The 15,888-nt window shown below is 40.5% G+C and overlaps 1 protein-coding gene across 1 annotated transcript; it reads right to left on the bottom strand.

Moving 5' to 3' along the window:
* Window positions 1-3,975: 3,975 nt before the first annotated feature.
* On the bottom strand, window positions 3,976-15,609 carry CCL28 (C-C motif chemokine ligand 28). The gene is made up of 3 exons (XM_014884279.2): window positions 15,388-15,609; window positions 5,498-5,624; window positions 3,976-4,785 (listed from the first exon to the last, which is right to left on the bottom strand). Exons 1-3 carry the CDS (start codon window positions 15,449-15,451, stop codon window positions 4,629-4,631), a joined length of 348 nt encoding a protein of 115 aa, XP_014739765.1. The 5' UTR covers window positions 15,452-15,609; the 3' UTR covers window positions 3,976-4,628.
* Between the last annotated feature and the right edge of the window lie 279 nt (window positions 15,610-15,888).

The following is a 15,888-nucleotide window of genomic DNA, read 5'->3' as shown; positions in this document are numbered from 1 at the left end:
ATGTCCTCCTTGCTTTCAAAATGGTAAAGTCAGAACTGGGTCTTGCAATTTTTTTTGGTGCATGTATAGTCAACACTAAATGCAGATCTTAAAAGAATCTTCTTTATTACATCTTCTACTGATGCCATAAAGAAACCCTGCCAAAATTACTAAGATTAACTTGGGGAGGTGATCCTCCATATTATTGCTTTCTTTCCCATATCTATACATCTTACTCTCAATTTAGAGATTTAACTGGTCTTTAGACTGCTAAAAGCATTGTTTTTGTCTCCTCAGGATATTTATGGGTCCAGATGCTAATTTAAATTTATATCAAGTCCAGACATCCTCCTCTTACGCTCCTCTTAGACTGGTTTGATAACTAATTATTTATAGCCTGAGATTTAGAACCTAATTTTTCTTATTAATCAGTGCAATTTAGTTTATAATTGTTGTCAATAGTGTTATTCTTTTTATTCAGCTTTATGACACTGTTTGCTTTTCCTACCACTGACTGTATTACAAGGGAATACTTATAAAAAATTACAATTGTTTCTTCACAAGAAAGGATCTGCCTATGCTGCTGTTGCAATAGTCTACAATTGTTTTACACTAATTTCTCATAAGGATTGCATTAATATCATTAAAGTTGTTGGTAAATCTTATTCCAAACCTCTTAGTTAATTAATTATAGTTCTCTAACCAAATTGTGCTCCAGATATGTGATTGCACTGTTTCCAGCCCAGCTAGTGAGAATGCAGGTCATTTGCCTTTCATGGCTGTAGAGCTTAACCAATCTGTCCAGGGAGATATTCAAACAAAAATTGTATTTGCAAATTCTATTTTTTAATTTGGACTAATGCACCAAAATGAATGCTGCATCTCATGAGCAAATAAATGCTCACCTGTAACCTTAGAACTAGAAATCTGAGAAAGGACAGGTTCTTTTAAAAAAGATGGTACTATCAAAGAAACTCAGCATAACTCAGAATAACATTGTCTCAAAAACATTCTCAGCTGTGCTAGCCAGAGGGCAAGCATATATCCTCTTTCTCTGTTAAAATCCAGGCTGTTTTGGTAAAAGAGGAGTTTGAATTTGAGCCTCTATCAACATTTTTCACTTCTACCTTTTGTGTAGAAGTGTGTGGTAACTCCTAACCCAGTACTATTTTGAAAGAAAAGTGTTTGCAGTCTTATAACTCTAGTCTGACTTCTAGTTTTAAGCAAGAGCATCAAATTCAGGGTGCTGATTTTGCCTTAATAGACCCAACGGGTTATTTACTTCTGTTTAACAGTTCTTAAGCAATGCTATCTGTGATTATTTTAAAGCATCCTAAAGACTTAGAGGCTTTCTCATTAAGTTAATAACTCTTAAAATAACTGAAAAAGCCAGATGATAATAATCTGTTAACCTGTTTCTTAAAATGCTTAAGAGTGCCTTTATTGGAATTCTCAAGAATATTAATTACAAGCCTAATTTGGACTTAATTCAATGTAAGTTACACTTCTAAACCACTAAAATACTCACTGGGATTTTCAAATGCATCCAACTACATCTTTTAGGCACCTAAATCTATTGAAAAGAGAGCATTATCAGCATTTTCAGAGAAAACAAAGTAATGTGTCCTAATAATCTCTTCCACAAAACAAGATGTTGAGATGACTTTAGCAAAAAAGGCATTGATTTTATTTTTTTGCCAAGTACAACATAGCAAAGGTCAAAAGTAATGCTCAGGTACAGAGAATATGAGGTCACTCAAGTGAAGGTTTGGAAACTGGAAGATTTTTCTTCTATGTATTTGTATGTCAGCTTTCAGAGATAAATTAAACTTTGCGAGGCAGTGGATCTTTCAAGTGCTGTTTTGGTACTTCATATACCAATATCAGGGAAGAAAGGTTTTGGTTTTTTTTAGATTGAATGACTGGTAGAAGATTTTTCTAATTCAATTCCAAAAGAATGCACAGGAGCCAAAACTTGAAATACAGCTAGCAGCAGGGAGTAGACTTTGAGTCTACTTATGAGTAGAATCTCATAATCTCTCAGTTTGATCTACTGATTCCAGGAGAACCTGATAGAAGACATCACACTGAAGAACTGGAAGATGAAAGCAAAAATATCAACGCCTGTCTTTTAAAGTAGGCCTAGTAAATGCAAATATTTCAATAACATTTGAGTTGCAGATCTGGTTTGGTCTTCAATCTCAAATACAAAGAAGGAGTTGCTAAATTGACAAGAATCAAAGATTTGGAGGCCTGAAAAGCTGACAATACAAATACCTAGCTACCACCTAGCTACAAATACCTAGCTACCACCACGTGTAGTGCTTTCCAAATGGGAGAGAGAGCTACAGCTGTGCTGTGATCCTACAACTGTCAGAAGACAGGTCTTCAAGCCAAGAGTGCATGGAGTTTCCCAGCAGCCTGTGTCTAAACCAGCATGGACCCCTTCCCTTCCCTTCCCTTCCCTTCCCTTCCCTTCCCTTCCCTTCCCTTCCCTTCCCTTCCCTTCCCTTCCCTTCCCTTCCCTTCCCTTCCCTTCCCTTCCCTTCCCTTCCCTTCCCTTCCCTTCCCTTCCCTTCCCTTCCCCCTGGAAAGGCTGTTCCATATTTTAATCCTATGAAATGCTCTCTCCCATAGCACAGCTGTAGAAATTAGGGTGCAGTCCATGCTTTAGTCAGTATGTTGTGTATACTCTATATATGCAAAAGGTCACTGGCTGCATTGATGGCACTGCTCTGAGGAGCTGAGATGCCATCATAAGCCCACCTAGAAATCTTAAGGAAGCAAGAAGGTTCAAAATCTGAAATGCAGAGCAGAACATGAGGAAGAAAACAAAACTGCCAGGAAGACTAATAATTTGATGCCATATTGTAAAGTGCTTCAGCTATGTTGCATTCCTGGTGCTCTGCTGACCTGGGCCCGGGGGATTGGATTCTGTATGATATCCATTAGCTAATTATCCGTGGTGTCCAGGCAGTGCAAATGAAATGGTGGAAAGCGTGTGCCATTTGAGCTTGCATTAGCCAGGGTCACATCCTCTGCCTCAGCAGTGTGCCAAGCACAGCTTTGGGAGGAAGAGTCTCAGAGTCAGAGGGCAGTCCCAGCTCCTGCTCCCAGCAGCAGGCTTGCTGCACGCTATTCCAGCAGGCAGAGGATAGAGCTAAGCCATTGTATATGCTGTAGAAAATATTCCCCAGAATCTGGAGGATGAGTTTTATCAGTTGCCTCATCCCAGTCAGAAGGCAGTTGGCTCATAAGAGCAGTAATTGTTTCTCTTATCTGTTTTGGAGGGAGTCAAGTTTTTTTCACCAGATTTGCATCTGTAAGGAGCATGCTGTTTAGAACACTTGGTGACCTTGCTGCGGTTGTTCATCTTCTTTCTTATTTAGGGAACCTACCAGCAGCTGCTTCTATACCCTATAATCGGCCTTGCTTTCTCCCATGGTTGCAGGGTGGTTCTACATAAAAATTTCAAAGCAACCACTAGAGGCAACTCAGAGGAGCTCATTTAAGTCAAATGGAGTGATTGAAAAAAACAGTAATTGCTGGGGGAAGCGGAGAAAGAGTGGAATTGTGCTGCTATATTAAGTATTTTTGACTCACAAGATGTATGCATTCTATGGCACTTACTCTTTTAAAGACCTCTCTTGTCCCTCATTTGCTGCTTTCTGTATACGTGTCTGTGAGGAGAAGTGCTGTTGATGAGATGTCTTTGCAGAAATAATAAATTACTTTGAAGTTTCCAAGGAAGGAGGGAGGGAATCCGGACTGTGCCACACGGAAGAAGGCAGTTCTGTACAGTGGGAAGAGAGGCTATGTAGTGGGTAGCCAGACTGTCATCATTGCTAGGCTTCCAAAAAAGGGCCTTGAGGGACAGACGTAATCCTCAGTCCAAATTATGAGAAATTCAGCAAAGATAATTGAGAAAAGAAATTCAGCAAGGGAATAGAAAGGACCCATCTAAAGGATCTGAGTATTTGAATGAACAAAACTGAATGAACAAAAGCAATAGAGATTATCTTTATTGCATAGCTCTCAGTGCCACACTTTGAGTCTTATGAAGAGGATCAGATATTATCACTGAAATTATATTTCATGATGGTAACAGCTGGGAGCAGAGATTGTTTAGAACAGATAAAAGACATGGTTTTGGCAAATAAGCTGAAAGTATCTGAAAAAGTGTTTGTAAAACTTAGTAGATGAAGAAAAAAGAAAGATTAATGAATGGAAGAATGTAAACAAAACAGGCAACAGCAGAAAGATGATTGCAGACAGGGAAGAAGAAGGACCAAGGATAGGACGGGGGAAAATGGAGGAATGAGAAGAAACAGCATGTTAAAACAGAAATCACAGGGGATGTTGCCGTAAAAGCAGGATGAGAGAGAGGAAGATTTATGTCTGCCAAAAAATCCAGGAGGTACAGTGAGCACTTGCTACAAGACATTACCAGGAACATATTGTCATTTGTCTGATAATCAGATCAGCATCTTTCTGAGTATAGGTGATGTTTTCTGCCTCTGCTTTCTCTAGCACATGGAGATTTGAAAAGTAATTTTAATGCTGCAATCATCCATCAGTAGTGAAATCTGATATCCTTCCCCTAGTGCCGTATGCCACAGTATCTTCATCGTGGGTCTTGCTTCATTTTACTACTGCTTCTGTTCTTTCTGTTTGGTAGTTCTGGTTCTTCTCTGCTTTCTAACATGAGATTTGTTCCTGTGAATCTTGTGCTTTATCTTCTTCATCATCTTTTTGATTTTTCTATTCCATGGATTCACACAGAACTTTTTGCCTTTCATGTGGAGACTAACAGAGAAAAAAATGGTTGTCAGTTTCAAAGAAGAAAAGTAAAAATCCCAGCTTTTACAAATCATCATAATTATCACTCACCTGTGAAGACCACAAAGTTAGACTTGGTTAATCTTAAATTAGATTTTATGCTGTGTTTATTATTTTTTTCTGGTTTCAAATACATTAGGATCTAAGTTTTACATTCCAAAATCTGAACAAAGGCTTTACTACTTCAGTGCGAAAAGAACCACAGTGCGAAGCAGTACATTTCTATGGCCAATATATAAGCAGACTACTGTGTTGTTATTATGACTGTCATGATCATCATGCAAAAGTCTAGAAAATGTACCAATTTAATCCAAAAGGTGTGATTGCAACAGAAAAAAAAAGCAACTTGATATAACTTCTGTACAAAAGTAAAGCTGATTTCATGAGTTTAGACAAAAGTTTTAGGGGATAAATAAAAAGCAGATAAGTCCTAAGATGCATGAGTAATTTTTCAGTTATGAAAATAAAGCAAGTGTCAATGAAGGCTGAATAATACTTAGTATTATTACTGAAAAAATCGATTTAAACAATCAAGTTTAAATATCACAAGGAAGGACAGTTCTTAAATCACATTAGATATTGTTTTTTGAAGAAAAAGATTCTACTTATTTAAATGCTGCCTAATAGGTTTTAACTTGCAGCATCCCTTTCACAGTGAAAGACACAAAATATCGCTTACATAACAGCCTCTAGGTGACACAGGCCATGAGCTTTCTGGATTTCAAATCTCTCCACTCTTCTGAGAATTCCTTTGGGAATGTCATCTGAAATTTTCATGCAGCAGTTAAAGGCCCCAGGAAACAAAGCTAAAAAGAGGAATAGCAATGTTAGAAACAACACATATATAAGAGGGATAAGTCATAGTTTGGCTGCACAGAATCACAGAGGGGTTGAAATTAGACGGCACCTTTGGAAGTCATCTGGTCCATTCCCCCTGCTCAAGCAGGGCCATCTGGTCCCTTTGTCCTGCTTGAGCTCTGCTCCCAGCCTCTGATAATGTGGTTAGCTTAATTAACTCCATTTTATGAGACAAGCAGCCATTCTGTGACCAAGCAAGTCATGTGTTCATGCCCCTTCCCTCATTATCAGGCCCTGGAGGTCCTGTGAAATGAGAGACAAACCAACCAGATTTCTCTTTCTGTTCCCTACCAGCTCCCAGCCTGCCATCATTCCTCCCCATATGCAGGACTTAGCATCTCCCCTTGTTGAACTCTGTGGGTTTCCTCTCTATTTCTAGGCCAGCAAAACCATGTGGTGCATCTGCTACTGCTCCCAGTTTGTTGTCATCTGCAAACATGCCACAGACACATTCTTTTCCATCATCCAGGTCTTTAATGGAGGTGTTGAACTCTACTGTCTCCCATGGTGACCCCTGGGGTTTGTGGCACCAATTACAACCCTTTGGACCTGGTCCTTCATTCAGTTCTCTGTCTGCCTCAATCTTTACTGATCTATCCCATACTTTGTCACCTTGTCTATGATATTACAAGAGACAGTAATCAGTCTTTCCTGAAGTCAAGGTACACAAAACCCATCTCTCTCCTCCAGACCAATAAGCTAGTCACATTATTGGAGATGGCTACCAGGTTGGTCAAGCACGATGTCCCCCCTTCATATAGCTTTGCTGACCACTCCTGATGACTATCTTGTCTTTCAGATCTTGGGAAATTCTTTCTCAGATAATTTTCTTCATCATCTTCCCAGCGACTGAAATGAGGCTGAGCAACCTGTAGTTCTCTGGATCTTCCTTCTTGCCTGCCTTGAAGATAAGGGTAATACTTACTCTCTTTCAATCTTCAGGATCCTCTTCCACTTGCCATGACTGTTCAAAGGTAACTGACAGTGGCCTCATCATGACACCAACCAGGTTCCTCAGGACTGGTTGTAATCCATCCTATTTGTCCTGTGCCCTTATATATATTCAGTTTTTATAAATGTTCTCTAGTTTGGTCCTTCTCCACTGACAATAAATCACCCTTGTTGCAAACATTCCCTCTGGTCCCAGGTACCTGGGATTCTTGTTAGTTTGCCTAGTTTGCATGGTAAAGAGTAAGACAAAAAAAGTGTTGAATGCCTCAGCCTTATCCATGTAATTTGGCACCAGTTGCTCTGTCCAGTTTAACAGTGGGTTTTCATATTCACTCCTCCTTCTTTTGTTATTGATATACTTGTGGAACATTTTGTCACACATCCTTTGACAGATTCAACTCCAGCTCATCTTTGTCTTTCCTAACCTCATTCCTGCATAATCAGACAACTCTATATTCCACTTGGGTCACCTGGGTCTGCTTTCTCCCCGTGTTCCACACATTGTTTTTAGGTTCTGGTGCAGTTAAAAGCTCTAATGGAATCCAGCCAGGCCTTCTGACACATTCCTTGGGTTTCTATTTGTACGGACAGACCTTCCTATGCTTGGAGGGGGTGACCCTTGAACATAAGCCAGCTGTGCTTGACCTCTCTTCTATCCAGGATCACATTCCATGGGATTCTTCCAAACTTCTGAAGAGGTAAATCAGTTCTTATTAAACTGTAAATCCGTTCTTATTAAATCCAGGGCCATGATCTTGCTTTTTGCCCTGCTCCCTTTTCCTAGAATCCCACGTTCTACCACCTTATGGACACTTTTGCCAGTGTTGCCTCTGATTTCATGCCCCTGACCAAGTCAGCTCTGTTTGCAAGTATCTTGTCTCCACCCGAGTGCTTTTCTGTGCCAATTTCTTGGTTACTTGTCATGGAAGATGCCATCAATGCACATCAAAGCTTGTGGATTGCTTCAGCACTGTTGTATTGCCCTTCCAGTAGATATCAACAAGGGTAAAGTCCCCCATGAAGACTAAGGCCTGTAAATTTGAGGATTTTCCCAGCTATTTGAAGTAAGGCCTCAGCTTCTTCTTCCTGGTCAGGAAGTCTATAGCAGACTCCCACACTACCACATGTCCCCTGTTGGTCTGCCCAGTAATCCTGACCTGTAAGCTCTCAGCCAGCTCATCCTCCATCCCCAGGCAGAGTCCATGCATTCCTGCTGCTCTCTTGCGCAGAGGCCAGCTCCCTGTCCTTGCCTTCCAGCCTGCCTTTCCTAAAAGCCCTAATTCCCCTCAGCTGCAGCACATCAGTGACGTGAGCCAGCCCTGAGCACATGTCCCTGAGCCCAGGGAGGCCCGAGCCCTGCACCTGCAGCCACACTGGATGCTCGTGTTTGCTCCCCATGCTCACTCGAGCTGAAGGACTATTCGGGCTGCTGCCAAGGGCTGGTTATCCTCACAGCTCACGCACTGAGAGACTGTCCTCACAGTTTCTCCCACCAGAGACTGGTGGTTTAAATAACAGTTTCCTTTACCCCTTCTTTTGCTTGCATATGTAAAGGCTTGTTACAGTAATGTAAAAGTAATTTTAAAAGATTTATTTTTACTTGTGGAAGATCACCAACATTAACAACACAGGAAGTGTCAGGAGTATAATTTAAAAGCTCTGCCTTTTTAGGTCAATTATTAGTACCCTTGCTGGGCTTTGTGTTTTGTTTTAACCCACGGGTTCCCATGGTCTCCAGAATGTGTCTCCGCTATGGAATTATCTCCTGCAGATTTTTTCCTGTTTGCTAATACCATCTTGAAAATAAAGCCACTGAACTTTGAAAAGCAGATAATAAATCTAGGTGGGTTTTTATTTTTTTAAGACGAATACTAACATTTTGGACTTGATTTTCCTCTGTGCTAGCAGAGAAATAGATCTTCTAGAAGCGATTTCCTCCACTAGCTCAAGGACAAGCAAAGCTATATTGCTCAGGGATTTATCTAGAATGAAGGTCTCAGGATTAAACCCATGCTTCAAAATGAGCACAGCAAGGACCCCTGGGTCCCAGACCTCAAACTAATCTGGGAAAAGCTGGGAGAGAGTCTTCTTCCTATTTGTTTTCATTCTTCTTCCTATCCATACTTCCCTAAGCAGTCTTTTAGCCTCGATTGCAAGAGTTATGAGCCAGAATAAAAGGACAGAGAATCAATTTCATCTTCTGTAAGCAGGAGATAAGTCTGTTCAAAAATTTTCTTGTAAGCAAGATGATTGTGTGCTCTTCTTACAAGAGTGCTTGCTGAGTGCTGGAATAACAGATGCTGGCACAGCTGTAGCAGTGAGCTCGAGCAGCCAGCAATGGAGCTGGAGCACTCACTCTGCCCACTGCTGCTTACAGAGGGATTTTGTACCCTTGTTGACAGGGCCTGGGCATTTCACAGTCAGAAGGGAGCTGGAAAGACAGAAGCTGGCTCAGCAATTGTCTCCTCAGCAACACAAACAGGAGGGCTATAAATAATCATTTAGTGCAGAAGGACTAATTAAGTGTTGAGTGCTACCTGTGTTATTTCCCAGTTGTCCTTTGTTTTTCTCTCTTCAACAGCATACTTGTTATACTTGTTGTGAAGCAAGTTAATTGATGTTCACAAATGGAAATTCAGCTCATTGAGCACCACTAAGTTTAAGTTTTTTTCTGGGTCCTCAAGATAGAGTTGGTAAAACTAAAATGTAAACTTTTGTCTTTGCTAGTCAGCTCCTGACAGAAGGATTCAGTCCGATAAGAACTTAAGGAAGGGTAATTATATTTTAAACTCTGTCTGATGTTTCCTGCTGTGCTTTTTGGAGAAGTCTACTACAGTACTTCTCTGAGGTCTAGTAAACTAAAATACTTGGCAAGACCAGTACTACCAGCTTCTGTGGAATGGCTGAACATTACAGGAGGTGTTAGGGAGAGCCAGCTGTGTCCCCTGAGCTATGCTTCAGCTGGTTTTGCTGATGCTTGGCTACTACCTCCTGCCCTCATCGTATTTTATGTACTTAAAGCCATCCCTTGCTTTGATACTCAGATCTGAGCTGTCAGTATTGCACTTTACAGGGCACTATATAGCACCATGTTAGCCATTTGTACACTTCATAACTGAAAATTACTAATATTGATGTACTTTTATAGCTTTGTAAAGAAAAATATACACAGACTCAACCAAGGAAAATAAAGCAAAACTCCTGATGCATCCAGATGGGGGCTTGTGTGTGTGTCTCACTGGCCACTTCTGACTGACTGCCTTTTTGCAAAAAACTTAACCAAAGGGAATTGCGTCCTTTAACAACTTGTTTATAACTGCACATTACTAAGGTGCCACTTACATGACCAGAGTTGCCATTTTAGAGCAAATTCAACCACCCTCTGCTCAGTCAGTCTTTGACCCGGAGCACTGGATGCCACTGACATCCAACCCATGTACAAAATCTGTGCCCTGCAGCAGGAGCACAGGGGCTGCATGTGAAAGTGGGTGATGCCAGCAGAAACCAGGCTGAAATTCTGCACAAAATACAAATGAGTGGTGCTAAAGAGGCAAAAGCATTTCTTATAGCAGAGGTATGTGACTAAGGAGGCTTTCTTGCTTTCACATGTATGTATTCCTTGAGGAATTCTGATGTGCACTGGTTTTTTGATGAAAAAGAAGCTGTCACAATTAATTAATTTTTTTTACATTTTTGTATGAAAGCACAGCTATAATATGGAAAATAGAAATTTATAATCTGTGAATTACAGATGAATGCAGAGCATGAGGGTCTTTCTGTCAGAGAACATGAAAATGCCACTGGCAACCTTCTAATGACAATCAGTTATGAGAACTGATACCTTTTTACATGAAAGTCAGTTTTAAAACTGATTTTTTTTCCTGTGTATGAAGTATGAGGGCAGTGAGCCAAGGAAATCCTGTAATTCCCCAGAGCCCAGGAGAATCAATGCTGCTCTTATGGAGCACTGAGCCATCCTGCAGCAGAACTTCATTCTAATCCTGCAAGTGGGAAGAAATTAGGAGGCAATCCTAAACAAATCCTAAAAAGCTAATAATTTCAGCCCAACCCAGGGTCAAGTGGTTTTTTGTGGTTTCAGCAATTAGATCAGGGTTATTAGTAATTATTGATCTAAACAGTAGTTAAAAGGAAAGTACTGTGGTTTTGCACATGAATGTTGCGTGGCCTTTTTTGTGCCATTTTTCAGTCAATAGGATTTTTTCAGTGCTGCTGATTTAATTTGTCTCTATTGCTCAGTGACACAGTAAGAAATACACAGCAGCTTACTCAAAAATTATTTAGACCTGTTGTCTGACACTGAGACTCTTAAAGCTGAAGGAACTGCTGAAAGCTTAGTGGTGGATTAGACAGAAGGGAAGTGATATTATCTATTTCAGCAAGTGATGTTATCTATTTTTGTATTTCTTCCCTGGGAGCTCTCTCCAGGGAATGACCTGTTGTTTTCAAAGTTATTTAGCATATTCAGAAAAAGAAAAGAAAAAATAAAAGAAAACTGAAAAGAAAAAAAGAAAAGAAAAAATAAGAAAAAGGTATAAGTTGTCCCTGCACAGGACAGAATGGGTTGGAACTGAATGGTCTTTAAGGTCCCTTTGAAAGCAAGCCATTCTATCATTGAAGTGGAGTACTTGGGAATGGAGCACAGTGAAAACAAAGCCTCTCATAAAACAAGACTTCCATGAGTACTGTTCATTATATGTCTTTACATTTTAGTTGATCAGTATCAAATCTCTTTGACTGCCTAAACTTTCTTTTTCCATTTCTTCTCTGCTATCTGGCCAAACTTAGTCTATAGAAACTTGTCATACCCTTCTGCTCTACTTTTTTCATTGTCATTCTCAAATATGAGGGCAACATATTAATCAGCCAGAGAAAGCTTGTTGTCTAGGGTTCAGGTAAAAATTACTAAAATGAGTTATTGGTGCTTGCTCAGTTTCTGGGGCCACAAAGCACTTTTCTGACCTTCTTCAATTTCAGGCTGATATTCCTAGATTTGCCAAGTCTTTTAGAAAAACTGTAATGCCTGATGAAGAGCCCTCCTGTGTAACACAGCGGGAGCTTGCCAGGCTCTTGTACTGCTCTCCTCTGCAGTTTCAGGCAGGTGGGACTGGGCAGAGCACAGGGAAGGGCACTGGTAAGGAGACACACGACAGTCAGTGATTCTGCCAGCCTCTTCTGTAGAGAACTTAACATGCAGGGCAGGTCTTTGCCTCATGAAGGAGGGCCAGATGTAGGAAAAAAAGAGGAGATGATGCCCCATGGAGTTAGATGATGAATGATGGAGCCATTGTGCCCCCAACTCCTGTGCTTGCTCTTAGCTACTGGTTTCATTTTGGTCTCCTTTGACTAAACATGATAAAGAAAAGCTGTGCTTTAAGTGATAACAGTAGGGAAGGCATTTTTCCTTCCTTTCTACATTTCCCTCCACTCCTAATCGAGATGACTTAGGCAGGACTTGTGCAGCTCTTTTCTGCACAAGTTTCACTCCAGCAGTTAGTGTTTTGACCAGGCCTTTGGTGGTCGCCCCTGAATCCTGTTGGGAGCCTGTCAGTACTGCTGGCAGATCACCTGGTTCACCTTTGTGAACTGGACTGCTTGAGTGAAAGGTCACGTTTTACTTGTTCCTTTATGTAACCAAGTAAACCAGGACAATTCTGGAATTTACACAAACTAAGGGAGCCCAGCAAACATGGGTGATCTTATTAAGCAGGATGGGTTCCCCCAACACTTTGAAGAATGCTTCTCTTGCGTGGTGAGATCCATAAATCTGAGGCACTTTCTGTTTCAATGCTGAAATGGGAGACCTGCTGCTAATTGTGACTCAAGTTCACGCTGGATGGTTGCAGCTCTGCACACATTGCACAAGTTTGGCACACCTGTGCTGTTAGCAGCAAGCATTACTGTTTCCTAATGGAATTCTTTTGTGGTTACAAAGTAGGCTTTGTACATCTGAAAAGAAAACCCACACAACTTTGCATTGATTAATTGTATTAACATTTTGCTTAGTCAGAACATGGTATGTATTGATATGCTCTGGTGTCAATACAGCTATTTCCACAAATGAGTTTCAGCACTTAGTCCTATGTTGTTGGCTTACAAACATAAAATCCAGGCTCTGCCCTTGGAGGGAGATTTACTGTCATATCACCTACACTTAATATTAACTACTGTGAGGCAGCTTATTTAGCACTCATTTCATAAAGATGCCAGAAAATGTTTCTCTCATTTAAAACAAACTTGAGGCTATTTTAAGAGTTCAGCATCTCAAAGAATGTCTTTTCATCTTAACCTAAAACAAGGCAATAACTATTTCGTTATGCAGAAGGCTCTAATCCTGGTTGACAGGTGAACAAAACAGGATGCTAGAATTCTTGGGAAATGCAGCCTAGACTGTAAAAACAAGGAGGTTGCTTGATAACTGGACTTGAGAGGGGAACTCAAATGCTGAAAAATGTTCCAATGCTTCTTACTATTCTGATATGGTAATACACACAGTTAAAATACAATTCTGAGACAGAGTTTAAAAAGAGATAGAAGGGGTTCTAAGCTATAACTATATAAAATATTTATAGTTTAATATAACATATTATAAACAATAAGACATAAATCTAAAAAGAATACTATATAAAGAATAAATATAAATGAAGTTATGCAGTGATGCTTTTCCTGTTTCGCTATGGGGACTGCTGTTAATATGGACATTTTCAAAACTGGAAGGCTGACTGGAGATGGATATTTCCTGTAAATCAGGATTTTAGGATGGGCTATTGTCCATCAAATAATGATCAGTTTGCAAACTGTCTGTCTCCATACAACATCCTTGGTGCTTGGGTTAGAGAGCATCAAAGAAATGCAGGCTGAAAATTGGCATTTGGGTGCTATTACTGTATGAGTATTACCAAATTTCTCCCTTCATGTCTTCAAGATGAAATACATGTAGGAGCTTCCAGAAAAAACTTTTATCTTCTCAAATTAAAATTTAAACCACCTGCCTTTGGAATAAGTTTCATTTTCCAGCCTGCTGCATACTTCATGCAGTCCTGCCTCCTTCACTGCAGGTGTGGCAGTAAATCCCTGTCACTGAGTTGTGATCATGGAAGATTACCAGGATTTTTAAAGTAAAATTGCAAAAACTTGTTTTGAATTATATTATGGGAAATGGGGGTAGAGGGGTAGAGTTTATGGAGGGGGAAATCCCCATCACACTCTACAGAATCTTGTTCTTGATCTTATTTCTGGCCTTGCATGGCTGGGCTATGTTTAAGCCTGTAGCTAGGTGTGATTTTGGACAACATATGGCTTTCCTGGCCTCTGTCAACAGCTGCCAATTCACATCCACAAGCAAAGGAAACTTCTGCAAGTTTACATGTACCAGCCCAGATCTTAACTTGTATGTCTACTGTCACCCTAAAATAAATGAATGTATAATGGCAAGCCTAAGAAGTTCAAGCCTAGGTAGGGTCAAGCCAAATCTGGTTCAGCTCAGGTAAGGTGTGCCTGTAACCCAGCTAGCCACCCTGAAATTCTGCTCATTTTTATTGTGGGTTCTGCCATTTAGGTATTGTAGTCAAGTATGGAGCGTGTCTGGACAAGGAAAGTTAAGTGGTAAAGACAATTCCCCTGTGTCAGGTGGTTCAGTGTAAAAGAACATATTCTAAGAGAACCTTTACTTTGACCTGTGCATGTGTCAGTTCCATTGTGCAAGAGCTTGATGGCTGGTCAGATCATATGTCGAAAACAAAAGCATTTGTAGAGCCTTCCTGTGCCAGTAGGTGCAGTGGCCATTTTAACAGGATAAAGTTCTAAGAGAGATTTTGTCCATGTGTTGCCTAAATCTTCAAGGAATTCCACACTTGCTACTCCTACTGAAGCCAGTAGAGCCTGAGAAAGGATCATCCTGAAGAATGTTCTCCAGAATCTGAGTTACCTTCCCTGTGAACAGAGTCTATTTTACAGTAAAAAACTGCAAGGAAAAACTAAGAATTCAAGCCCAGCATTGCCAAATTTGCTTTGAAAACTTTTAAAGTTGTTTAATTTTTTTTTAACTTTTAAATTTAAAGTTAAGCTTAATTTTTAAGTGTCATTATTAGATCTCCTTGCTGCACTGAACACAGAGCAAAGTTGCATGCAAAACTGCTTTTCTGCTGAGAGAAATCTGGTACTTGAAGTTTGTCATAAAAAGTAGTTCGAAACCTCTGCCACCTTGGGCAATTTCACTTTAAAGGAAAAATATTTTTGTTTTCTTTCAAGTGATTTCCTAAACACATTTCCTCTGGGAAGCTTGTAAAGGAGGAATTTACGCTTGAACTTGAGAGATCTCTTTAAACAAATACTGACATTTTACTAGGTGCTCCCTCATGAAAACACTGCTTTAAAGGTCTTACACCTTCAGCAGCTGAAATCTTCTTGATAATGTTTCCTATGACAAATAGCTCACATGGCTTTTCCTTGCTTAAGCCACTTCATAGAATTACAGCATGCTCACACCTGTTGTAGAAACATCGGGTCTGCAGAGGAAATTCTCAGGTGAAGTCCTGACTCCGCTGAAAGTGCCAAATGTTCTGTGCAGTTAAGAAGTTTGACTTTTTGAAGAAAAGCAGCACAGACCTTTAACCTATCACCTCTGGTCCTGTGCAGAGCTGCAAAAGCTCAAGCGGACACAGTTCCAGATAGGCACACTTCAGGTCTTTTTTTCTTTAAGAGATTAAAGTATAGAAATAGGTAAAGTACAGTTTTACTTACTCTCAGACGTCTGACTAACCGTGACTGCTAGAAGAACCAAAACAGTGACAAATTTCACATCCATCCCTCCTTGGAGCTGCAGGAGCACACCCACAGAGCAGGTAGTGAGCTGCAGGACTAACACCTGAGCCTTCCTGCCGGCTGCTGGGGATGAATGTGCCTTAAAGCCCCACCCTGAGCAGCAGCTTGGCTTCAGTTCTGTCCTGTGTGGCACTATGGACTCCTCTCACCTGGACACGTGTGGTTCAGTGTTTTGCCAGATGGGAAGACAGATTGTAATCCACACAGTTCCCTAAGATGGTACTGCCTTACAGCCACATCCTCACTGGGTCTTCAGCAACAGATTGCCAAGGGTAGGTGTACTTCAGAAATAAGTACTTGCAGGATTGAGGGTTAAGAAAAAACCCCTCTGCTATTTGGTGCCATCTGCATGGAAGCTACATGTGCAATGCTGTAGGCCAAACCTGCTGTAGGACAAACAGGTACAACCTCAAGGAGACC

The sequence above is a fragment of the Sturnus vulgaris genome, chromosome Z (assembly GCF_052056855.1).
Source record: "Sturnus vulgaris isolate bStuVul1 chromosome Z, bStuVul1.hap1, whole genome shotgun sequence".
In the NCBI taxonomy this organism is placed as follows: Eukaryota; Metazoa; Chordata; class Aves; order Passeriformes; family Sturnidae; genus Sturnus; species Sturnus vulgaris.
Note: the sequence above shows the minus strand (reverse complement) of the source record. Positions and strands in the feature narration are given on the sequence as shown.

What these genes read in the sequence shown, in the direction of transcription:
- CCL28 (XM_014884279.2), bottom strand. Translation starts at nt 15,451, where the DNA reads ATGGATGTGAAATTTGTCACTGTTTTGGTTCTTCTAGCAGTCACGGTT. An exon ending in GGTTAGTCAGACGTCTGAGA is followed by an intron (nt 5,625 to 15,387) that starts GTAAGTAAAACT and finishes TCCTCTTTTTAG; the next exon opens with CTTTGTTTCCTGGGGCCTTT. An exon ending in TGTCACCTAGAGGCTGTTAT is followed by an intron (nt 4,786 to 5,497) that starts GTAAGCGATATT and finishes TTTCTCTGTTAG; the next exon opens with TCTCCACATGAAAGGCAAAA.